The 27,411-nt window shown below is 30.0% G+C and overlaps 1 protein-coding gene across 1 annotated transcript; it reads right to left on the bottom strand.

Moving 5' to 3' along the window:
* Positions 1-365: 365 nt before the first annotated feature.
* ABCG14 (ATP-binding cassette 14) lies at positions 366-3,768 on the bottom strand. Its single transcript, XM_068612671.1, has 5 exons — positions 3,241-3,768; positions 2,328-3,120; positions 1,796-1,972; positions 1,522-1,709; positions 366-1,239 (listed from the first exon to the last, which is right to left on the bottom strand). The coding sequence occupies exons 1-5, from the start codon at positions 3,412-3,414 to the stop codon at positions 595-597; spliced, it is 1,977 nt and encodes a 658-aa protein (XP_068468772.1). The 5' UTR covers positions 3,415-3,768; the 3' UTR covers positions 366-594.
* Between the last annotated feature and the right edge of the window lie 23,643 nt (positions 3,769-27,411).

The following is a 27,411-nucleotide window of genomic DNA, read 5'->3' as shown; positions in this document are numbered from 1 at the left end:
GCACTGAGTGTAAAGAGCTTTTACACAGTCATTCATTCACAGACTGACATGTATGATAAGTTTGTTGATCTTTACAGTGACTATCTTTGGAATCATACTAAGAGTTTTTATTGATTGACAATGTAAATTTGGTTTACTCTGACGGTATGTATAAATTAGACCAAATTCTTCGTTGACAAAGGAAACAACAAAGTTGTTGTTTCAAATGCCGGACAATGATCCAAAATGGTGTTTCAGAGATAGAAAAAGGTTCTGTGCATTCAGCCTTAAACGTGCGGACGTTATCTTTCACCTTTATTCTGATTAGAATGCATAGTGTTATTTCTCTTGCTTCTTATCATGTGGCATACATAAACACATATCCCTTGCGTTAATGTAGTTGAATTTATGTTGAAGAAGAAACATAGAGTTAGTATTCTCTAATCTATTAAAAATAAGTCTTGTACATCCAACTCAGTCAGGGAGAGTTGATGAAGTTTCATTACATGAGTTCCATCGAAAGTCTAGTATTTTAGCATTATTCCTCAGTTGACTTGTACAAAAACTCTTCATGTTCTCGTGCTGTTTGTATGGGAGCTCAGTCATAATTTTGATCTACCTAACTCTATGCAGTGCAAAATAAGCAACGAGTCGATAACCCACCAACATCAGGGCCATAATGAACACATCAACCCACAAATGATTCAAGCCCATTGATTTGATAGGAGGAAAATCTGCCACTTTGCACAGCTCCCCCTTTGAACATTCATAGTAGTCATTTTCATTGTACTGGACACCTAAAAGCAGCTTGTAACAGTAGTAGCTGTAGCTCAAGTACTTGAGCCACACAATGAATGGAGGAATCTGTTGTATGTAGTACCCTCCAGCAATGAGAAACACAAGGGTTGTCACAGAAGCTAGAGTAGTTGCCTGTTTAATCTCCATCAAAATAGCACCAAATGCTAAGCCAAGGCTTTGAGAGACAACAACACTGTAGAGAACCACAAGAAGAGAAAGGATAAAAGTCACAGGATCAGGTTTAAGCCCTCCCATCCAATAGATTATGAAAACAAATGCAGTTGGAAGTGCAAGCTCCAGTGGCAAGTCTCCTATTGTTCTGGCAAGGAAGTAGGAAGAAAGGCGGTACATTCCTGACGACCGTTCCTTGATCAGCATCCTCCTCTCTTGAGGGAATGTGAAAACAGCATTGTAGAGAGGGTAGAATCCCCAGAAAACAGAAAAGAAAAAGAGCAAGGCAACCTGCATTACACATCAGTACAACCCCATATTAGTCCCTCTTAAGGGGTATAGTTTACAAAACAAAAAATGTAGCCAATCAATATTAATCATAGTTTGACTTCTTGGAGTTCGGGAAACACAGAACTTGAACTTGAAAATGGTGTGATGTTGACATGAATATGAAAAGGAACTCGATCAGATTAAAGGCCTAATCATATATGTTACCATAACTTTTTTAGTTGTTATTAATTGGCTGTCAATATCATCAACTGGAAAAGATAAATTGAAGCAATTCCTACTTACCCGATCTTCAATGTGTGACTCCGGAGTATGCCACCACAATAGTCCACCAAGAAAAGCGACACTTACAACTTGGAATATTCTCAGCCTGTTGAAGGCTTCATACCTTCGCTCCTTCACTCCCCTTTGTAATAGTACTTTGAACTGATGCCACCAGCTCGTGCTCCATTGTTCTGGCTTTATCGAATTTCCTGCATCAATAGAGACATTTCAGGCCACTGGGACTAATAATAGAGCTATGATTGTTTTTCCCTTAAAGATAGAAAAGAAGACCTACTTGCACAAGCATCTTTTGTGATATTGTGGTTGTTCACTTCCAGGCTACAAACCTCAGCTTTCAGACTCGTAGCTATATTCTTCTCATAAGCAGAGATGAGAGATTCCCTCACCTGTTTCCTCTCTTGTTCCAGTCCTTCATTTTGTTCAGCTGCTTGCTTGGAGTCTGGGGCAATCCCTGCAATGCATCCTAACATTGTTAGTGTTGTTTTTTCAAAATAATACCGAATCCGAGACCTTGGCTATGCATATATCAAATATTTACTTATGATACATGGCTCTCTCCAAATTACCAAAACCATAACAAATTTGTTCTACTCGCTCACTATAACTCATTTTAAGTAAAGAAAAATTTGGAGCTCTACCTCCAGTTGACAAGAAAAAAAATACTAAAGCCAGTTAAGCAATTATAAAACGAAAAAGGTGTCTGCCCAGTTTCCACTTTTGAGGTCCATTGGTTTTATAGTTATTAACTCTCATTGGAAAAAAAAAAAGGAACTGAAAGTGTGAAACAAATGACTATTGTCCATTACCGTTGGCAAGATCAAGCAAGAGATCAGCTGGATTGACAGTCACACATGTGGAAAAACCAACAGAAGAGAAGTAGTCCAAGGCAGTTGAAGCAGCACCATAATAGATGGGGCAGCCTTCAGAGAGCAAGACCACCTTATCAAACATATAGTAGAGCCTACTAGAGGGCTGGTGAATAGTGGTGACAACAGTTCTACCCCCACTAGCTAGGCGCTTGATTGTGTTGAGGATTCTTTGTGCTGTGGTGGAATCCAAGCCTGAAGTAGGCTCATCCAGCAACAGAAGGCTTGGGTTGATGAGCATTTCTTGGCCTATGCTCACTCTCTTTTTTTCTCCACCTGATATTCCCCTAAAAAGTGGGCCACCTATCATGCTGCTCCTGCAACGAGTCAGTCCTAGCTCAGTGATCACTCTCTCTACATGTTGAACTTTTTCATCTCTGGTCAAGCTGTTGGGAAGCCTTAGAAGTGCAGTGAACACTAGAGTTTCAGTGACAGTTAGGTGAGGGTATAGCACATCATCCTGAGCCACAAAACCTGTTCTTCTCTTCATGGCACCAGAGAAAGGTTGGCCGTTGTACGTGATCTTACCAGATAGTTTGCCGCTGAGCCGGCCTCCAAGTGCTGTGAGAAGTGTGGTTTTGCCACTGCCTGATGGCCCCAACATGGCTAGTATTTCTCCTGGACACACCACACCAGTGATTCCATTCAGTATGGTCTTCTCCTTGCAAGTCCATGTACTGCCCCAGCATCCTCCTTTCTGCTCTAGTTTAACTTTGTACACCAGTTCCTCAAACTGCAAACCAACACACAAGAGATTAGCAACTTCGTATTTTTCATCAATGTATGCATAGAATCAATGCAAGTGTGGGATATGAGTAGTATAGGCGCTCTTGTTATGGGACTGGTAAACTACCTTCAGAGTTATTGGGTACATAATGAGTTTTGGAAAAGGTTGTTGTTGTTCATTGGTTTGCATGGGATGAGAAAGGACAGTTGAGTTATGGGGCTCAGTCATCTCTTGGGGACCTTCTACAGAGTGATGACTATTACAGTATTCTGGTTTTGGTGCTATGCAGTTCTGTGGCATGGCTAAAGAAGTAAGGGATTCTCAGTGTTTTGGTGAAAATAGTGGTGAGGATTGAGAACTGAGAAGTTAATATGTTGCTTTTAACTTGATGTTCCAATGTGTAGCTAAGAGCAACGCATAAATATATAGCAAGGACTAGGATGTGCACTGTGTGCCAAGCCCGTATATAGGCCACCCTTGGATGGTGGAATCCCACCTTTTTATCTCAAATTATTCTATCACGACCAAGCTCACCAAAAAACTTAGAAATTCTGAACCGTTGCTTAAGATCTTTCTTGCCTTTTCAATTTCTAAAACATTTTTTTTCACGATTTACCTTTATTAGTTTCACTGTTTTCTAATTATAAACGTCCTGATTGGAATTGGCTCACACGGGTAGAAACAACATTTATACAACAGTAGCTAGTTGATCCAAGGAACAATACATGCATACAAAAAAAAAATAATAACTCAAAATGGAAAACCGGCTTCCACTTCCATCATAAGTTCAATATTTTTTCCTCTTTGGGTTTTACTTTTACATCAATATTTTTCACTAGGCCATGAAGTGATGCCGGTCAAAATTCAAGCCACAGACACCTGTTATGACAAGGATAGTATTTTTTGTTTCATAACTATGTACTTGCTAATAATTTTTTAAGCAAGTGGGTCTCTTTAATGCTTTGTGATATTACCCTCGAGATTTTTATCAATCTGTTGGATATGCTTTGTTCATTTTACGCTACCATTCTTTTCCTTTTCAAGAGGATTGTACTGTGCATACTAGGTTCTGAACATGTGAAAACAGAAAGCACTGAACACTGCTACAATAGAGTGTGACCACGATGGCTCTTCCACCATTTCAACAAGGGACAAACAAATTCAGTTGAACAAGCAGTAAACCATGGTGAATAGTCCTTTGTACATTCGTGGCAGTCTTTTTAACATTCTTAGTTCTAATCTTTTTGCCAATTTCCCTTCCTTTTTCTTAGGAAATACTGGATACTGTCATATCCCCTTCTCAAAAAACTAATTGGCAAACTTAACATTGTTATGAGGCTGAACAAGTTTTTGAAGTAAGATCCAAACCCAATATCTAATTTCTCTAAAGTAAAAAGTGTTTTGGTTAAGCCTCTTCGTACCTGAAATATGCTATATCTTTCTGGAATCCGATTACTGAACGTGAAAACCAGAACAAAGGCCACTATACTATTGATCAGAAATTTCAATTGATAGCCTTCATATCTATCTCACATATATGAAGACAAAAAACTATAACTACATTACAGTTAATGACATCTCTCTGTCTGCATGGATTTTTATTTCTTATTCAGTTATTTGTTACCCTCTAAAAGATTTGTATCTGAGGAAGAGCTCATAAGCAAGCACAAGAGATGGTACATTATCACCAATTGACGTGGGAAAGAGAAGAAATATCTTTTTAAGGATCCTGACATCTGTGGTTGGTCTGTCATTTTTCTCAACCGCTTACAAATAATCATGGAATTTAACATCTTTTTAAAAGATGAATGGATGAGAAATTTGGTTGTTTTCATTTTAAATTTTTTCGTTTACATTGGTATTATTATTGTTATTATCATTTGGTACGTTTGGAGGACAACGACATGATTTTGTCTCCCCCATGTGCTTGGTGTTAGTTATGGTCAAGCAGTGAGTAAAAGAACCCTCCAAAATGAAACCAAAAGTGCGTTATATTCTCTTGCCTCTTTACTCTGCATGTGATAGCCATCCATCGGAAAAAAAAAGATATAGAGAGAGAGAAGAAAATCATACAATTTTTTTCAAAACTTTATAATTCCTCATTCCCATGACAACTATCTTTGCCTTGCAAGTTTTGGTTGAACAGTTGTGATGTGTCTGATGCAATAGCAGTTGATAATAAAGTTGGATGCCTCACAGTGAAAACTTTACATTCCTGGAAGCAGAAGAAGCAAGAATAAATTCAAAAGAATGAAGAACAGGAAAAGGGTACGTGAAGATTTTACCAAGATCATTAAACTTGTCTAGCTATGTTTGTATAGTATACTACTTTATTTTGGATGATAGTAAGTAAATGTAAAGGTGAAATTAATGGTTTGCAAAGCTAAGTGATTCCTATATGAATATATATTCCCTCTAGCAACATGGTATTGATTATATATCACTGTTATTTTCAACATTCGTATCACCGAAATTCGATATGACTGTTTTTATTATATCATTCTGTGTTATCATTCATATCAGTGGTGTTGAGTTAAAAGGCAAAGGAAGTGAAGTGAGATGCTAAGCAAGGTGTTTACCCTTTTAATCTAATACTTTCTATTTAATCTGAATGAGAGGAATGATTAAAGGTTGAACCCATCAATCAGATTCCAATTTCTGTCCATAAAATTAATTTATTTTTTCTTTTGGTAGAGCACTCAGATAAATGGTATCTATAATGGGTCCGGTGGGAGGGTACCTTTTCAGTGTGGAACACTTAGAGCATTGGCTTCTTCACACTAAGTGCGCATATATATGTGTTTTCTGTCGTCAACTTGTGTATTAATTTATGTCTATAGATATGCATAATTAATTAACCCCATTTTTTTTCCACTTGGACCCCTTCCTTTTTCACATATTCTCCTTTCATATTCACATATCTTCTGCATAATTATAACTTCTTACACTTAGCCCTCTCCACTGCATGGATTCCCTTGTTTATTTTTTTCTGGTATATCTCCCCTTAGCATAAACCACACAACCCATCAATTTGAACCTTCTTGAACCCCAATTTCAAGAACCATACATAACTTGGAATATTTATGAATTTCCATTTGGAATGTCCTCCTTTTACATCAAGGGACTAAGGGATTATATTATTATGATAAGATTCATAAGATAAGTGTCTTGTGTTAGTACCTTTGTCTGGAAGGTGAAACAGGATTGCGTTTCATTATTTATGTAAAGTCCATTCTATTCTCATGTAAAAAAATACATATTCCATTATCTTGTTTCATAACAGATAATAAATTGGTTCACTACTGTGCCATTTGACTATGCTTATTCCATAACTTTGATTGAGACTTCCGCTGGGGAATCATATCCATGGAACACTACTCTCGTGTACATATTTCCCACAGATTTTTATGGGGAACAGATATCAAATTTAACACATATTTGGCCACACGATTATCTGTTTTAACATGTAAACAAAATGCATAATGCACAGTGAATTAATCGTGTAGCATGCCTCACATTTCAGTGTCGGGGAAGATTCCATGATAGACAGGGAAAGAGTTGAAATTGTTTGCATAATGTGTAACTTTATAATTAATGTTTGTGTTATGTTGTTTTTCATCATGAATGGCTATTCTGAAGATCACAGAAATGTATGCATCAACACAATAATCATTCTCACTAACTCAATGCTCCATAATGCAATGAATGCCGTTGACGTATGATTAATCACATAGGATATGAAAAGTTCTCAGAGTTTAAGTTCAATGAATAATAACCATACCCACATACACTAATATACCAATATGATTACTAAACTGCTTATAAAATGTCTTAACAAAATGCATTAAAATATTTTAAGATAAAATGATAAATCTAAATGAAATGTAAATTTACCTCAATTTTATAAAATCGATTTATAAAATAAAATTTATAACTATTTATATATTATTAAATATTGTAATATGAAGTCGATATAAAATTTTAAAAAAAATTCATTTCCTTTCCTGCTAAATGTACTCATTTTACTTTTTAATATTATAATTTATTGAGTTAAACATATTTTTTATTTTTCATAAATATGTAAGCTTTGAGGATATGGATTTACTTTCCTACTTTTGTGTGATATTTATTAGTTGCTTAAGTCTTTAACAAATATATCTAGCGACTATTTCGCGTTGTGAACGTTAAAGATAAAATAGAATAATTTAAAAAATTTAAGTGAGGACTGGAAAAATATTTTATAAAAACCATTACCAAAATTAGTTTATTTTACGATAACTAAAAATATTAATTTTTAATGTTTAAAAAAAGAAATATTTTTGATAAAGATTAAAGTATAAATTCACTTGTTAGAAATATCATATTAAGCTCTTTTTTTTTTTTTACAACAAGTTAAGTTAGCCTTATCAGAAGTTCAATTTATTGATAGATTGATTCTATTTTCTTATTCAAGCTCAAGCTTACTTTCAAAGAGCCACTATTATTGAGTCCTGTATTACTTTTAGGTTCAAGTTTATAATTTAGTAAAATAGTACTTATATTTAGTTGTTTTAAATATTTAGTTTTCCATAAGAGCATATTTTAAATCTTCGAGGATGAAATTAATAGTTTTATCTTTGAGCTCTCGGCGTAATTTTTTAATTACTTACCAAACAAGCCAAAAAAACATCATTACCCTGATTATAATGACTGTGTAGTTAAAAGTAAATATTTTGTTTACCTTTTTTTTTGTTTTTTAATAAGATTATTTTCCAATTATATTCATTTTAACTATTATACTATTTATGATATTTATTTTATTATATTAACATTAAATTTTAAGAAATTGATTTTTTTTTAAAAATAAAATTTTTCATGTTAGATATCACTATGCAACTTGACATCTCACGGTGACACCTCAAGTAACAACAATCATTTGACATTACATGAAAAAAAATTATTAAAAAAGAGAAAAAAGAAAGAAAAAACAAAAATATAGGAGGATTAGACAAAAATCCATATTAACAAAAACAATACAAACTATATCTATTCATAAAGAATTCTAAGAACAGACTAGATGGTAACCTATTATACCAATGAAAAGATTATCTATGAATAAATCCTAAATTAGCCAACTTATTAGCACACGCATTTCCTTCACGAAATATATGAGTAACCCTAAACCTGATTTTTCCACCGTAATTAAGATAAGTATTTCATCGATTACGAAGCATCCAAAGAACATTAGTCATAGTAGTAAACGCGACACAAACCAAAGCAGAATCACATTCCAGCCAGACATTAGTAAGCCCCATCTTTTGAGCTTCCTCCATAGCATGTATAATCCCATAAAACTCAGCAACCAGAGCATTCTTAACTTTAAGAAACGCAGAGAAAGCTCCAATAAATTCCCACATATTCTTACGAAAAATACCTCCACAAGTAGCAAGACCAGGATATCCCCTAGCAGCCCCATCAGTGTTAATTTCAAGTCAGTCTGGTGAAGGAAACTCCCATCTAACAGGAAGATAACGAAGAACTTTACCAGTACGAGTATTAATACCAAAAAACTTGATTACATTGAAATCCAACATATCATTCTTCATTGAAGCTTTAGACGAATTTCTCACTAGACGAGTTAAATCTTTAATAAACGAAATAGTCCTAGAAACCTCAATCTTATTCTGAAAACGAGCATAATTCCTCATACGCCATATTATCCAAATAGAAAAAGTTATCACAACAAACTTAATCAATTTAACCAAAGGACTACCATCCCTCTTAATAAAAGAGAGAAGATTATCCCTATTAGATAAATGAGAAGTAGGAAAAATCTGTTGAACCCAACTCCAAATAAGCAAAGCATTAGAACATTAAAAAAATAAATGTTGAATAGATTCCTCGTGCTTTTCACAAAGCGTACACATATAACAAATATGCAAACCTTTATTTTGAATATGTTGATATGTAGGAAGCCGCCCATGAAAAACTTCCAAAGGACAAGAGTTCTGGAAGGCGAAAGATATGAAGACCAAATAAATTTACCCCAACCACAGGAAACTCCTGGATCCAAGAAAAAAGTCTTAACCGTTTTAAGAGTGAAACGACCAAACTCATCTAGAATCCAATTAGGAATATCTTGTCCCGCCCTAACCATGATATGACTAAAAAGATGAGGCATCTGTTGTAAAGACAAAGGAATATTCCAATCACCACCTGTCCAAAACTGAGAGACTATATCCGAAATGCTAGCACCATCAGATAATCCTACAATATTCGCTAAAGAAGTAGTACCATACTATTTATCATTCTAGAATTTAATAAAAAACTTGTATCAACAGTCCAAGAAGTATAATAAATTATAGTAGAATAAAACTGCTTAATTCCAGGCCAAAGAAATGAGGATCTATAAACCATACAAAACTCGTATTTTGATTTAAGAAACCTGACTTTCAATAGCAAAGACCAAGGCTTGTTGCTATAAGCAAAGTTCCAAGTAAGCTTAAGAAGATATGCATTATTTTCATAGTGAAGGTTAATAATCTTCAAACCTCCATTCTCAAGGGGAGAACAAATCGTAACCCAATTAATAGTAGTTATACATTTTTTTAGAATATCACCAGTCCAAATAATCACTGCTCAACTTGCTTAAGAAGAGAAACATGCCATTTATACAAATTAAAACTATAAGCTAGAAGACCCATAATCACCGTATTGACCAACTGAACCTAACCCATCATGCTAAGAGATTTACCTTTCCAAGAAGCAAACTTCAATTTGACTTTATCAGCCAAAGGTTGAAGAAAACGACCCCTTAGAGCACCAACAAAGTTAAACACTCCTAAATAAGTGAAAGACAAACAACCATGACAACAAGAAAGAATACGCTAAATTTTGGTGACAAATCTTGCAAAATTATTCATGGTAAAAAAACTACTCTTAGAATTATTAACATATTGACCCAAGAAATCACCATATGTTTTAAGAAAAATACTCAAATTTCTAAGAGACTTATTATCTATCCTACAGAAAACAAAAATGTCATATGCATATAAAATATGAGAGAGGGTGAGAAAACCTTGCGGACTAGCCATATGTAGTATCTTCTTATCATTCACAAGTTTTGAGAGACCTCTACTAAGAATTTCCTATGCAAGACAGAAAAGTAGAGGAGACAAAGAATCACCTTATCTAACACCTCTACTACAAGGAAAAAAATCTACCAAACTGCCATTTATTATGATAGAAAGCATAGCTGAATGGAGAATAGTACTAATTCAACCGAGAAACGAAGGGTGAAAACCAAAGCGTGACAAAACTAATATTTTTTTATATTACTCTATTTTTCAATTATTATATAAAAAATCAGTTCTTAATTTTATCCATTTATTTAATAGCTTACACTACAAGAAATTGTCCATTTACATATCGATTATTACATACGGATCCGAATCCATATGTAAAGTGAGCATTACATATGGATATTTACATACAAATTTAATTCAGTATGTAAATAGACATTACATACAGATTTTTCCGTATGTAAGAATAAAAGTGATTACATACGAATTTTTTGTATATCAGAATAAAAGTGATTACATACGGATTTTTCCGTATTTAAGCCAAAAGTGGATTACATACGGATATTTACATACAGATTTAATTCAGTATGTAAATAGACGTTACATACGGATTTAATTCAGTATGTAAATAGATGTTACATATAGATTTTCTCATATGTAAAACAAAAGTAATTACATACGAATTTAATCAGTATGTAATTTTGGCACCATGAATTGGAAATAATTACATATGAATTATATCCGTATATAAAGTATTACATACAAAATATTTTTAAAAATTGTAATAATAATAGTATTGATATTAACGATAATATTATTATTAATATTATATTATTATTAATATTATATTATTATTAATATTATATTATTATTAATATTATATTATTATTAATATTATTAATATTATATTATTATTAATATTTATAATATTAATAATAATGATAATAATAAGTATAATAAAAATCATATTATGACAAAAAAACTTGTTTGGTGCTTTTGTTAAAGCTTCTTTGGTGACTCAAGTGACTTGACCGTCCATTACAGTTTGTTTCTAGTATTAATAATAATTATGATAACATCAATTTTAAAAGTTTGAAAAACAGAAAATAAAAATAAGAAAAGAAGGTTGACTTGTGTTTTTAAGATTTTTATAAATAACTTATTGTTATTAAGGTATTGTTTTATATAGCTAATAATTTGTTAATGGTTTGTTTTCAAATTCAATATGCAACTTGAAACTTCTAACCAATTTTTTTTTTTTTTTCAAAATTAGCTTTATCAGTTATTCTCTTTCTTAAATCATCATAATCAAATAAAAACATATAAAGTAAAACCAATAAAAGAGACCATCGTAATCACTCTTAATTAATTCCTTAAATTTATTTTAGATCGTATCTACCCATGCATAACATCTTGAGTTTCACTTTTGGCTAACATAAAACATTATTTGAGATATGATTAACAAATCATTTGGTTTTTCCTAGTAGAGAGGGATTGCATAATGACTACAAGGTTTAAGAGCTCTCTACTAGTTTGCTAGATGAACAATTATAATGTTTTCTGTGAAACTTTTAAGGTATAAATTTTTTTTTCATCCTTTCATCACAATGCAATGTCCTTTTTATTTTTCTTCTTCTTAAAAGGAGTGTGTCCTTACACTATGTGGGCAAATATCTAATACAATTTTCTATAAGTACGTGGACGCAAACATATTTACGTGATCAGATCTCATATACAATTTTTTAAATATAAACACAACCACACTTATGTAATTAACGTTCTAGTACAATTTTCTCTACAACTTACTATTAAATTATTTAGGAAAAAAAACTAAAAAAAAAGTTGATAAAAAAATACAAAATTAACTAATACACCAATTTGTAAAAGTCAACCATTGTCTACCAACTTATCAACTTGTCCATTTTTAAATGTTTTCACCTTTATTTCTTTTACCTTACGATACAAATATGATCTAACATAGACTAACTAAATTAAATAAACTTTCATATTTTCTTAAATTTTACCATCATGTGTTAATTTTAGATCTTCGATTCCATATGACCAATGCAATGTATCTAACACGTCAACATCAAGTTAAAGTTTATTATAATCCGCTTTGAATATAATCAAAGAACCGTATATATCTTCAAACAGAATATTATTATTTTTTATTAGAAAAATATTGAATTACATGCATAAAGTCTAGGTATATAATCAGAGAGCAATATATATTTTAAACTTTTCATGTTGTTACCCAAGGAGAGAATATCAAAGTCCGAATTTAAAGTTTGAAATTGTAACATTAATGGGTCTTTTTGCATCACTATTAAGATTTTATCATGTTACATTAATTATATAAGATTCTAATTGTATATATTAAAAAATAATGTTAATGCATCCATACTTTAAACTTTTTAATATTGTATCGTACTAAATATCCAAATGATACCATTCCTATTTTGCATGCAACATATCTTCCTAGAGAAAAGGAGGAAAATTAAGCATCATATCCTTGAAAAATCCTTCTAAAATGAAAAGCTAAGTGAAAAGATTTAGATACGTCGTTCTTACCCTTCATCATTGTCTTTAGGATGGCATAATATGTTCCACCTCTTCTTATTATCAACCCTTATTCATTGCATCTTCACTAGTTAGGATCTCTTAATTCAGATTTATATATTATTAAGTTCTCCATCATTGAGTTAATTTACCTGCACATATCAAGTTTAAATCTTCTATGTATAGACATAGGTGGAGATGGAGGATACTTGTTCTTTCACGGGTTATGTTGCATTAATAATAGAATGTGCAACTTTTGATACAAAGAAAAACATATCATTTGTGAATTTTGGTACGGATACAAAGATAATTAGGGAGTAATATAGGTGGTGGGTGGGTTGATGTTTTTGTGATTGTAATGGTTTGTGTGTTTTTTAAAGGTGTTATATATGAAGATGGGTTGGAAGGGTGATACTATCTGCTCGTTTGGATGCAAATTTGTTATAGTAAATACAACTTTTTTCCATATAATTATTAAGAAGTGTACTTTAAGCTTGAGTGAATCTCATAAAATCGGAGTGAGGTGAGGTTTGTACTCCCTTATCATTAAGTGAGATCTCTAACACACCCTTCTCATACTGAGAGTGACAGTTTGTGTGTGAGATAATATATTATGGGTGATCCGATAACGGCTCGATAGCGGATGTGAGATAACATATTATGGGTGATCCGGTAACGGCTCGATAGCAGGTGACCTGATAAGGCCAACAAACACTCGTCAGAATATGCTCAAAATGACTCTGATACCATATTAAGAAGTGGACTTTAAGGTTAACTCAAACTCATAAAACCAATTTATGAGGTGAGGTTTGCACCCAATTGTATACTATGAAATCTCCTAATCTCTAATTGATGTGGGATCTTCAACAATAATTAACTGGTAGGATGTATTTATACATAATAATTGTTATTACAATTATGAATTTTTAGATGATATATTGAATTATAAAGGGGTTAGAACATCCAGGTTCTATTTATTATTTTTTATTACAAATAAAAGAAATATAAAATAAGAAATACACATTAAAATTTGTAATTAATATATATATATATATATATGTGGTTTTGAAACCCGAATAAAGTTGTTGTTGGCTTCATACATTAAAGATAACATGATTTAAAAAAAAATATATTTATTTCCAACAATTAAACAAGGTGATTTAGGGTGAATTTGATTAGATTATGATATGTTGAGTCGATAAACAGTAAAAACATACATTTTTACTTAACAAACACTTCAATAAATTAATATTTTTTTTATTTTTTTTAATTAAAAATATTATTATAAGTATTTGTTAAGTGTATATTATTTATTGTAGATGGTGTTAAAGAAACTTCTCTCATTTGATTGTCTGTATTTTTTTTTTAAAAAAATATTGATAAAACAACTTTTGAAGTTTAGTTTTTAGACAATATAAAGAAAATAACCTAAAAGTGAAAGAAACATAAATAATAGAAAAGTATAAATCTAAAACATTTAAAGACTTTTTATTTTTATTTAATATATATATACTAATTTTATTTAAATTGAGTTGGGATTTTCTATAGATAACAAAGTTTGTGTTTTAAAATATTTAATATGCACACATATATATTTAAAAAGGAAATGACATAGTAATTATGATAATGAAGGGGCAAAATGTTGTCAGTGTCATGGTTATTTAGATGGGAAAAATAAGTTTAAAATGGTACTGTTGAAATTGAAAAGCTGAATAGAAGTGTGTTGTGCTGCTATTTTGTGTAGACTATAGACCATAATTTGCCACTTTTATATAGTGGTCACTTGTGCTGCATTATTTTCCATCTTTGGACACACGTATCTTTCAGCAATAAGGGCTTGCCCCTTTTCATCTCTTTAAAGAAACAAAACCTTTTGCAAACTAAGTATATTAAAAAAAAAAAATTGGTATTTTATTTTGCTACGTTATCAACAAAAATAAATAAATAATTATTGTGTGATGGAAGCTGGAGAACGAAACGACGAGTAGGGGCCGGGTAATGGGTGCATCTGCGAAGGAGAAGGTGTCGTTTAGGAAGTTAGAAAAATGGAGTTAGGAAGCTGACACGTGGCACCCACTCCCACTTTATAGTGGATCAAAGCTTCTTGTCGTTTTCTCGCTAATGCTGATTAGGTCTCGACACTCTCACGCGCATCTTCCCCCACAAATCATTTGGTGGCGCGTGGGATCCACTCCTGCCCCTCCACTCATTTTCATAATTATCTTTTTTTTTCGACCTTATTATTAGTTAATTAATCCATTTTAGTGAGTGATAATATTGTTAAGTAGATTGAAGATGTAATCACTGTGATACTCGAATCTTATATCGTTTGCAAGTGAAATAAAAAAGTTAGAAGTGGATTCTTAGCAGACAAAACCTATGACTGCAGAAAAAAGCTATGACTATATATGAGCACAGAAAGACGACATAGGAAACGGTAGGATTTAGTAATAAACAAAAAAGAAGAACAAAACTGTTGGATTTTTTAACTTCTTTTTGGTCATTGCTAAGTCATATCTTATGTAATTCAAATTAAATATTTTCCACGCACTTTCCTGACGTTTTTCAAATATGCCTATGCTTTTTTTTAAGATTAATTAATCTTACATGTTTAGTGAGATTTGTGTACCATGAATGATGAATTAATGTTTATCTACACTTTAACATGTTTTTCAAGAGTAGCATTTTCAAATATAAAAATAACAAAACAGGCTATGCAAAATAATTTAATGTAGCACAAGCTGGAGTTATAGCTGCTATTGGGTCATATTAAAAAAAAACTGAATTCAATTAGAAAATTTTATATTTTGTTGGTTTTATTGTATGGAATTATGAAATAAGATCTAATTAAATTGGAAATTATCGCATATCATTTTATAACCTTGTTTTAATTTCGATCCTCGTTATAACGTTCCTAAAACTTAGCTATATTATAAAAAATTTATAATATTATTTATTTATTTATGTGTCTGATAGATAAGGAGATTTTTTATAAAATTGGGACAATTTTGTCTCTTATTACTAAAATGAAATTACTCTATAAAATTAGAGAAATTGTAACATGATTTATGTGTGATCATTTTAAACTAAAATCATGTTACATTCACATGACTTTATTTATCACACATACTTTATTATAATAAAATATAAAAACTATCCCTTTTATCAAAAATTTGAGATAAGAAGTATTTATTATTACATAAAGGAAAAAAAAAGTTAATATAAAAGAAAATTATGTGTATGTATAGTGTGATTATGATATATTTGTACTATTCATCTCATAAATTTTTATTATCTTTAAAATCTAAAGTTACTTAGTATATATATAGATTTAGTATTGTTGTAAAAAAAAATAACATCTATAAGTAATTATGATAAAAATAAAAGTTGTTACTTATCAAGATTTTACTGAAAAATCTATTGATCAAACTAGATTTATATGACAAAGTTAGAGTATTGGAATTGGTTTTATTAATATGGAGATTCGAGTATAGATCGAAGTCGGAGTATAGATCTAAGTTGGATGTTCAATTGATTCGATTTGAATTATGATGAGTTTTTAAAATCTTTGTAGAAATTTAAAGAAAAATGGTATTTTTTCTTATACCACAAGTAATAAATGTTCAATGTAATTGTTTGAAAGTGAAGAAAGAATAGTTTCCCTAGTGAATTTATCATTTTCCGTAACTTCAACCCTAAATGTACGTTCACTGAATAATAGCTTATTGTTCTTTATTAGGAAGGAGAAAATTGTTTGAGCGGTAACTTTTTTAAAATACAGATCCTAAAAACCATGTTTTGAGGTACATGACTCAGAGAATCAAGAGTATAATTTATACATAAAATTTATTATGTTTAAAATTAAACTTATGCGATAAAAATAATGTTTCCTAACAAAATAAGGTCACTTGTCTAATTAACATCTAATATATATGTGATAGGTGTTACTTTTTCATATTAGACTTAAATATAAAATGTACTTAATATCATATTTAAAGGAATAAGTATCAGTCAAATTCATTTCATTTTATTATTTCGGTTTGTCTAAAGTTAGTTATAGATTTCTATTACCAATTTTGTGATAATAAAAATATATTTTTTTTAAAACTAATTGTATGAATTTTAAAATTTAGTTCGATTTTTAAGTATAAAACCAACAATTAAGCATTTAAAACTATATAAAAGAAATCGTGACATAAAAAGTTATCTAATAACATTAGAAAATTTCGATGTGTCGATCACTATCACCATAAAAATTGTTCTTTACTATTGAGATATTTATTTCACTTAAAATAAAATAAAAAACAATTTTTCATATATTCATCTATTTGTGATGATAAAGTTCTAAAATCTGAAGCAAAAGTTGGTGTAATTTAAATCTGTTTCACAAGAGAAAAGCGTCATTTACTTCATTAACAAAGTGCGCATTCTTATTTTTAAGCATTAAAAAGAAAAAAACATCTTAATCACATACCTAAAAAAACATCTTTATTTGTAACTAATTTTTGTACAAACAGTATAAAAAACTTCACAAATGAAATGTAATTTGACAAGAAAAATAAAGAAATGGAGATCACTTACGAAGTCATGTCATTTTCTTTTAGCATTATAAATAAAATGGTTGTCATTTTCTTTGTGGTTAAGTTTAAGAGCTTTACATATCTTTAATTACAATAATTGCTGCTTTTAGTGTTGACCCCTTTCAACCCATAGGACATATACAAAAAACTTTTTGAAAATCAACGTATGGTTTTCATTGGGTTTAAAAAATGACGATAATGGTGATATCTTATATAAGCTTTTAATTAAAATTGCAAAGGACAAAATTGATGTATAGAAAATTGAAAGTGTAAGCAAAACAAGTGGATGATGATCTTTCATTATTTTTTTATACCCCACGCATCTTTGTTATGTAGTCATCTCTTTGATGAAGTGCTTTGTATTCACTTGTTTGTATATTATACGATATCCTTTGCCATACTACATCACCGTCTGATGTGACACAACAAGTGATTGTGAACTAATTTTGTAGCTTAATTATATACCAGTATCTTAAACACTCAGATTTTTTTTTTAAAACCATTATATTTGTGCTGTGAAATCAAATTTAAATTGTTCTCAATATATAATGTTTGTCAATCAAATCAATAAATCAAAAGAAAAGAGAAAGAGAGATGCTAAAGTTGTTGGTGCACGAGTGACTAATCGTTTCTTTAGCCTTTAGTTTAAATTCCTTAGAATACAATATATGGAGTAAGATTTGAATATATATATCTTCATATTCAAATTATTTTAAATGTTTTGATTTTGACCCATATTTTTATGAGTGAAAAAGAGAAATTAAAAATTAGGTTTTACAGTTATATATAATCACTTTATAAATATAATATAAAGTTGGAAGAATTTAAACATTATTTTGGAATTTTAATATTTATAGTGTGAGGTTACTTTAGTTAAGATAATATCGTTATGATCCATCATCATATTCGAATGATTATGTTTTAAAATTAATTTAGAATTTTATTTATAAAAATGAAAAAACAGTTTCAAAGACAAATCATCATTTTTTTAATTTCTTGACTAAAGGGAATTGATTCTAAAGATAAATTCTTGTTTTCTTTAGACTTCGACTTTGAGACTTGTTTCGATATATTTAATAGTCTCATATTGCTTATAATAATTTAAATACACATTCATCCTTATATTTAAGAAACATCTCTTAAAGACAAAAATTACGATAAATATTTTAACTCTAATGTAAACAATATTTCATATATCGTGATTAATCTTGACGATATTATCTGAATAGATTTGAGGTTGAGATAGTTACTTATATTATAATTAAAAGTTAATTATAAAAAATTTAAATATATTTAAAATCTTATTTAACTATTTAAATTGATGATTTGTTAAAAAATATCATTCTTGTATTATTATTGTTGAAAGCTTCTACATTTTCAATTTTTGTTTTTTTAGGTGAAGGTAACTTTGTATTGTAAACTAAGTATCTAATTTTTTTTAAAAAAAAATCCTTTGCAAAAGTTATTACAGATAGAGGTGGAGTTGATGGAGTCATAGTAAGTTAGACTCAAATTTTGTTTCTTCCCCTCTCTTTTTTTTTTGTTTTCACCTTAATCTCACACTCTAATGTTGGTTTATGGTTCCAATTTTCATTCGCAGCAAAAAAAAAAAAAGATTGCATTAGCCATGAGATTACTTAGATAGTTAATTTGAATATTTAAAATGCTTTTGCGAGTTAAATTTGATTTTTGAATTAGATAGTATTGTCGTTAAGTTTTCTTCTTAAACCTTAAGGTATGAAGATGAAAATGGATTATGTTATTCGGAATTCTTTTGGAGTGTGAGGTATGATCAATTGGTGTGTTGTGTTGTTTGGAATGAAAATTTGAAGTATTTTGGAAGTAATCAAATAAGTTTTGTTTATGATTACTTAACAAGGAGGACACTCTAATGTTTTTTTTTTTCCTCTATCAATCAAAGCTTTGGGACCCTTCACATAAAAATAACAATCACAATGCCTACATTAACATAAACACAGTTTCAACTTTTAAAAATTAAATACTAAAAAAAGTCAACCACATATAAACATGATGACTTTATAAATTAAAGGTCGTGTCAAACACCTGAAGCCTTAAATAAAAACAACAAATTTTAAATAACTATTTTTTAGTTACAAATTATTTAAAAGGAACATGGTTACACAAATTATTATCTTATTTATTAATATGATGTAATTTAATTTTTAATTTCAAGTATTCCTTTTAAAAATTATTATTGTTTAAATATAATTTAATATTTTATTTTAATGTCAAACTAAGTTGTATTTCAAGATAATTTAGCACACCATAGCAATAGTAATGATGTATTAATTTAAATTATTTATTTCCATTTCTTTATTAATATTTGAAATTTTTATTTATGTAACTTTTTTTAAAATAAACAAACATTTATTATTGAAAAATTATATTTTACTTTTACGTGTAGATATTTTTTTTAATTTGAAAAATGATCGTATAGTTTATATAAAATAATCTAGTTATTTGTATAAAAAAAGTAACTTTTATATTATTAATGCTTATTAAGAAGAAGACATTTTTTTTAGATTAGGAGTAATAATAGTTTATATATATACTCAAAGTATTTCTAGGCAATCATAAGAAAGCTAGTTGCAGAGAAGGATATCTCTCACTTCAAATATTAAACAATACATATAATTAGAATCAATCTACAATTAATTTTTCTTCTCCTCCATAAGGCGATCTTTGACTAATGACTTGGTTTTTGGTACTGGATTAATTGATTTAGACTCTTTGTTATGTGGACTTGGGCTTGTTTTCAGTTATTGGATTTGGATTATCTCTCAGTTGTTGGATCTGGGTCAACTCTCGACTACTGGATCCAGATTCACTCTCGGTTGGGTGTGTGTACTTGCAAAGTGCTCCGATGTTAAAGTAAGAATTAGTTTGCTTAATTTATAAGAAAAAAACATTCTACTTACTTGTTAAACAGATCACTTATTTATAGTGCTCATTGTTGGATTTTAACTTGATTGAGTTTTTACTTTCACACCTTGATACAATATTATCTTATTTTATTATTTATCTATATCATTTTAACTTTATTTATCTTTTAATACGCTAACGGTTTTTTGGCCTTTGAATCTCTCAGTCTAGTTCACTACAAATCTAAACCTTGAAAAATAACTAAGTGACGAGTTTGTAAAATATAAAGTTGAGATATTTATTAAAAGTTGATTTTATATTTTTGTAAAAAATTTCCAAAATTTAGTTTAGTTTAGGTAAATTTAAAAAATAAAAAATTAAACTTCAAATATGGAGTAAACAAACGAGAGAACGAAAAAGAGAAAACCACAGAATTTTCTTCCCTCAATACTTAACTACATATGGGATCTATAAGAAAATTCAGACAAATTACACATTTATTCATTATCTTTAAGCCTTTATAAAATTTCAAACTAGTATTCATCTCAAATTTTTGTAGATTGCATTAAATAGTATTCTTCTCTTTTGGGGGAAATTTAAAAGACAATAACCATATGAATTGCAAATCAATATATTATATTGGACAATTAATAATATTATTAGCTCCATTTTGATCACATTGATTTTGGAAACACCCCAACCAAAAAGTTGAATTGAATGGATTAATATAAATAAATTCAAAATATATAAATAAATTCAATTCGAAACTATTCAAATTTATCTATTATCAAATAGCATAATATTTCAATGAAAATAACGGTAAATTTTATTTAGCTACCAATTACTTTAAATTCTAAATTTTAAATACTAAAATTAAAGTTGGTAACTAACTACGAAAAAAATAACGGTAAATTTCATTTAGCTACTAATTACTTTAAATTTTAAATATTAAAGTTGGTAATTATAATAATAAAAATAATAAAAATTTGTCCATGGTTAGATAATAATAGGTTAATAGAAAAAAATAAATAAAAATTTAAAAATTAGTTTATAAATTTTATTTATAATAAAAATTGTTGAAGAGATACCACATCAATTATAAATAATTATTTTTATATTTATAATATATAAGTAGGTGCAAATTATAAGTTAGTTTTATAAGATGAATTTTCACTTAAAATTTCTCTTCTTATGATATTTTCAATATAGGAATCAAGATGTTTTTATTTTAATATCATTTTCATGACGTGAATGTTATTTTTTTTATTTATTTTTTTCTTACAATACCTGCAGCATATGTAAACTTTTATGAAAAAAATAATAATATACAAATATAAAAGAATAATTTTCTTTTAAAGGGCATATTTTTAACCTTTATGATGATGCTTCCTAATGATATCAAGTCATTTCAACAGAAAAAAAAAATTAAAAAAGGTGTAACCCTAGTGCCATTATCTTTTAATTTACACGCTCTTTCGGTTCTTTCTTTGCTTATTCTACCAATAGAGTTATGCATGGGATAAATTCCTTGTATTAGTGATACTTTACAACTCATTAGAAAAGAAATAAAATTTGACATAGTTACAAGTAATCGATCCCAGTATCTTCTCAATCAAAATCATGCACATATGATTATATTATAGTTGACACTTATAGCAGATGATAAATTAGTTTAATTGGAAGGGAATAATTTTCTGGTGAAAGGGATAATTCAAAAAGTATCATTTTAGCCTGAGTAGGGTTGTCAAAAATATTCCAATTGAATCAAATTCATACTAAATTGTATAAAAAAATAGAATTGTTCAAAGTAGAAATTGGACCGATTCATTCTGTTGATTTGTTTTTTTTTAAAAAAAAATTCTCTTAGATAAATTTGTTTAAACTAGACTGAACTATAACTTATAATATCAGAAAGTATACTTCAAAACAAGATATAAATAGTTCATATAATAAATAGTTGAGTGAATTGATGCATTTTGGGCACCGTTGTGTCTGGGACATTCCATGAATTGTTTTATTCATGTTAAAATTGAGGAAACTTTTAAATTGGTGTATCTCATAATTCAAAGCAATATGCAGCATAACAATGATGAGTAGCTCTCACATTGGCGAAAAACAAGAGCAAGTTGCATGTTTCTTTTTAGGCCACGGTTAGATTTGAGACGCATGTCCCATTGTCCATGTTTCTCTAAAAGTTAACGCATGAAGAACAGGTAAAAATGTAACAAAAATCTTTTTATGGGGTTACATCCATATCGTGGAGATCCGAGTCACAATATATACATGTACCTAGATAATTTTCTCCCAAACTCTATTCTCTGATTAAATCTTTTTTCTTAATTGAGAAAATGATTTAGCTATAACGGTATATATGAGAAGGATGTGTGATTACAAAATTGATATTTGGGAAGAATTATTAGGTAGATTAAGTGAGTGAGTGAGTGAGTGTTGAAGGTATTATATATGGCCACTTTCTTTAATAATGGGTTGAAACTGATTGCGGCACTTGCACTGCACTTTCTATTCTCTTTGTAACTCACATTAATTATATTATCTTTTATCCCAACTGCATTCCTATGTTGTCAAAAAGATGATGGAATTATTATTAAACAATGATGATAATCAGACTAAGAACTTTGTGAGCACTTTGGAGGATCACTAATTGAGTAGTTGAGTGTGATTAATTTGCATGTCATATTAGAAGAGGGGGGAAAAGTTAATGAGGCAGCATTACTGAAAAAGATGCATTTTGGTTGTTATGATGGGTGTTTAGTTATGAGTTGTACTTGATGATATTTGGTGAATTGGTAAGAAGTTTGCTAATAATCCATTGATGATTGTTAATTAATAAGATTAGTTGTGTGATTGTAGTAGAGATGTGAAACAAATGAAGCATTGGTCCATGGGTATGGCACTAGTGAGAAATGGAGCCCCACAAGGGGTGGAAGTGGGGATGATGTGGAATAAGGTAATGACAGAAAGGGTAACCGGCAAATCTCAGGTGCCACTGCAAGATTTTGAGACAGCAAAACCCAAATAAAACACGCGCGTGTCTCCCTTGTTCCTTCCATTATTATTATTATTATTATTAGTTTCTCTTTTTTCGCATTGAGAGCACACCCATAATTGCTGAAATGATGAATAATATATTGAGGGATCTAGAGATATAGACGGGGCATGGTGATCAACTTGGTGATGATGAGTGTATGGATATTGAGGTGAGTCAAAAGAGATGAAAAAGTTAAAATTGAATGTAGATGTTAGATTTGTTCAAAGTGGAGAAGCACATGATAATTGGAATGATTGTGTGTATTGAATATGCATATAGACAAATCCATTGCAGCCTCTTCGCAAATGCTACTTGATACGCTACAAAAGCATGCGCAATATTTTTCCCAGTGTTGCACTTCCACATATTTCTCATCTCCTAAATAATACACCTTCTCTATCTCTCTATCTCTGTTCATTCACTCATTCTCACGTAAGCATTTCACCTACCATAATGCATTTCACTTCAAACTTCAAATCTTTTAACTTCACAATCCAACTTAAATGGAAATTACTTATCCAAATTTAGCACAGAAAAAAATAAATCAACTTTTCAGTCAATAGAGATTTTGAGAGATAATTTTATTTTCACTCTCTTACATGTCAGCTTTCCTTTTCTTTCAAATATCCTTTCTGAAAGAAAAATTCTCCCGTACATGCCAAACCTTTTGGCATGAATAATTCATTTTTTTGTCAGTAGCTTTTGCTTTTCTTAATACATATATAAAACATTTTTTTTTACACTTGTTTAAGATTTGAAGAGATAAACATTTTTATCATTTGGAGTAACGTGTTTTTGTAAGTGAAAATGCAAATTATATAAATATAAAGAAAATGATAAAAAAATGTGTAAGGATAGAAAATATTTTATTGAAGTGCACTCTTATGTGATTATTATGTAATCTCAATAACATTTCTCAGCCTGTTTATTCTTTAACCAATGTCTTTCAAACCTCACCTATATATAATAATCTTAAGCTTTGAAATTACCAAATGCAAGACTCTAATTCTAAGAGTAAACACCGAAACAAAAAATTATTCAAAATCAATTTAGCCACTAAAGAAAAATAGTAATCCTTTAAAAATTATAAATGCAAAATTCTTCAGTAATTTCTTTCTTCTTTTTATGTATATCAGTCCCTCATAATGAATTGTGTATTTAGTTCATGACAAAATCATGAGTGATCTAAATCAGTGACTAGAAATGTTATCACAAATGATTGAAACGACTAAAGTGTGTGTATTTGCAATCTTATAAGAAACTAGCTATTTTATATAAAGTTTTTTCGTCCTTCAGATACTAACTTTTTTTAAAGTGATTTTTTTTTTGTTTACTATACTTTTCACTATCATCAATATATTTATAGGTTTATACATTATAATATGATTTTGATGTAAAAGTGAATATGAAATATTGATTTGAGTATGATTAGTTGTATTATATTTGAGTCGTAAATGGATTTTTTGGTGTTGATATGAAGTACTGAAAACAAAAAAAAATGGTATACAGTTAGAAAAAGATGAATTGATATATATAGGTCCCTTTTAAATGTAATTATGAGTGTGAAATAATGGAAGCACTATCTTTGGATTCCCTTTAGACCAGGTCAATGCTAAACCTACTCATATAACTCACATTCTGAAAATTCTTTCTCTTTAATTTGATTTCAGTATATGCATATCATGATCTAAATAATCAAATATTGTGAATACTAATTAAATAATTAACAGAGAGAAAGTGGTAGCTTAAAGAATGATTTACGGTACCAAGTTTGTATGATAAAATATTATATAAAAGTAGAAAAACTTGAACTAAAGGACGTGATACCATATTTTGTGCAAACTAGCTAGAGAAGCACTAATTCTTGCTCCCTTGTTTGGTAGGCCAGGGAATAATTATTATTTATCACCCTACCACTACTCTCCATTGCACACTTTTCTTTCTTTCCTCACTCTCACCATAAAACTATTCATCTTCATTATTCTCATCCATTCTAGACTTCAAAGTCAAGTTATCTATATCCATCTTCAACAAAATCATGCAAAACTGTCTATACTTACCATCACAGTAATCAACAAAACTAGTTCAATCCAACTCAAAAATTAAAGGTTTATCACGTGTTGAGTACTAATGTATATGTGTGTATGGGGAGAAAGATAAGGAAAAAGGAAAAGAAAGAAGAAAGACAGAATTTGTTCGAGTACAACATTACACCATTGATCTAAATAATATAGTACTTGGTCTGTTTAACTTTACAGCTAACTGTGACAATGTCTATGCCCCACGTTTAATGTAATGCCCTTCCATTCTCTATCCCATAAAAATTGAATTTCTAATTTATCTTTCTAAATATTGTATTCTAATTACGCATTCACAATGTATTTCTTCGATACATATTCAGAAATATATTAATACATTTTTTTATTATAAATACATAATGAAATATGCATTTTGAAATATATTACTAAATTGTATAATTTGAGATGTATTTTTCAGGAACAAGTTTATCATTTCACCCCTTATGGGTGCAGGTTTAAGAACATACGGGTGCAGAATGCAATGTTCATTATATAATGTTGGATTCAATAAAGACTTATTCTCCCTGCATCCAATCAATTTGAATTGGCACCTAATTATGTTTGAAAAATATCAAAATGTTCTTAATGAAATTGAAATTAGGTTAAGGAAGAGATCTGCACCCAATCACAACACCCCTTCGTTTTCGCGCAGCAGCCGCCACCGCCACCTTTGTTTTCGCACTGAACGCAACGGGCAGCGTCGTCTTGTCATTCTTCCGTTCACATTTCTCTTTTGAGACAGTTGTATCCATTGATAAGGTTGGAACAAAAAAATACCACTTAGTTTCCGGATATAGAAATCCATAAGTCAAAAAATATACTTTTGCATGCCCACATCCAGAACACAGTTAACTATTCCAGATATGTACATCCAGAATTCAAAACCCAATTTCGAATATGTACATCCAGAATACAAAATCCAATTCCAGATAATGATATCCGCAACGCAAAGACATAATGGGATTTTAAAAAGTTCGTTGGTGCAGGAAGCAATTGATTGGGTGAGTAATTGCCTTCAATAAAATATGGCTAGACAACTCTGACGGGACTGTTTCTTCCTGCACCTCCATATCTTCTTCTGTCACCTCCATACACAATATGAAAATACTGTTTTATCCTTCTTGTGTCACCCCCATAGAATAGTTTTTAGATTATGTAATCCGGGAACTCATTTGAAAAAAAACTTCCGGATTACATAATCCGAAAGCTAAATACGACTTCTGGATTACGTAATTCAGAAAGTAATCATGCATCTGAAAAAGACTTTTGGATTATGTAATCTGTAAGCTAATTACAAATTTGAAAAATGTTCAGATTATGTAATCCGGAATATTATAAAAGGACATTTTTGAAAATTTAAAAATTTATGAAGGTGAGAGAAGAAGGTATGGAGGTGCAGGAAGAAACAGTCCTCTGACGGTACTAAAAGGCAAACACGTGAACTCAACTTCGGGCCTATTGGGCCTGGGACATTGGATTAAGGCCCATCTTATTCTCCTTACTCCCTTCATTTTCCCCCGTTTCTCTTTGATAAAAGTACTCTTCGGAATCAAGTTTCTGTTTTGTAATTTAAAGAAAAAAAAAACTCAACTCATGTTTTGCTATTTTTTAATATGAAACAAAAATTTGTTTTCATTGAATAGGAAGAAGTGAAAGAAAACGAAAAGGAGCAATGGAGAGAAGAACAATGTCAAAAGAAAAAATTGTCTCATGAGGAAGAAGATAGTGAGTGGAGGAAAAAGAGAAAATGACTAAAAGAGAGTGAGAGACCAAAATGTTAGTGTCTCACAGTGTGATGAGCAGAGACTCCAATCTTAACTGAAGATTTTTTCACATTTAATTCTCAATCGTGTTTTAAAGGAAGGATCTGTGAAGAGTGAGAGTGAGAAGATAATTTGTTTAGCATGCGCTATGAGTTAAGAGAGTGGGTGTTGGTTCCTGCCCCTCAATTTGGACCTTAAAAATGGGGGAGGGGTGCAGGAACTAATTCCCAAAGACAGTTTCTTCCTGCACTCTCATATTTTTAATTATGTAATATTTTAGATTACGTAATTCAAAAGTTTTTTCTAAATTCGTAATTAGTTTCT

The sequence above is a fragment of the Phaseolus vulgaris genome, chromosome 2, assembly GCF_051622355.1.
Source record: "Phaseolus vulgaris cultivar YP4 chromosome 2, ASM5162235v1, whole genome shotgun sequence".
Taxonomy (NCBI): Eukaryota; Viridiplantae; Streptophyta; class Magnoliopsida; order Fabales; family Fabaceae; genus Phaseolus; species Phaseolus vulgaris.
The sequence above is the reverse complement of the archived record's forward strand: the minus strand, read 5'-3'. Positions and strand labels throughout refer to the sequence as shown.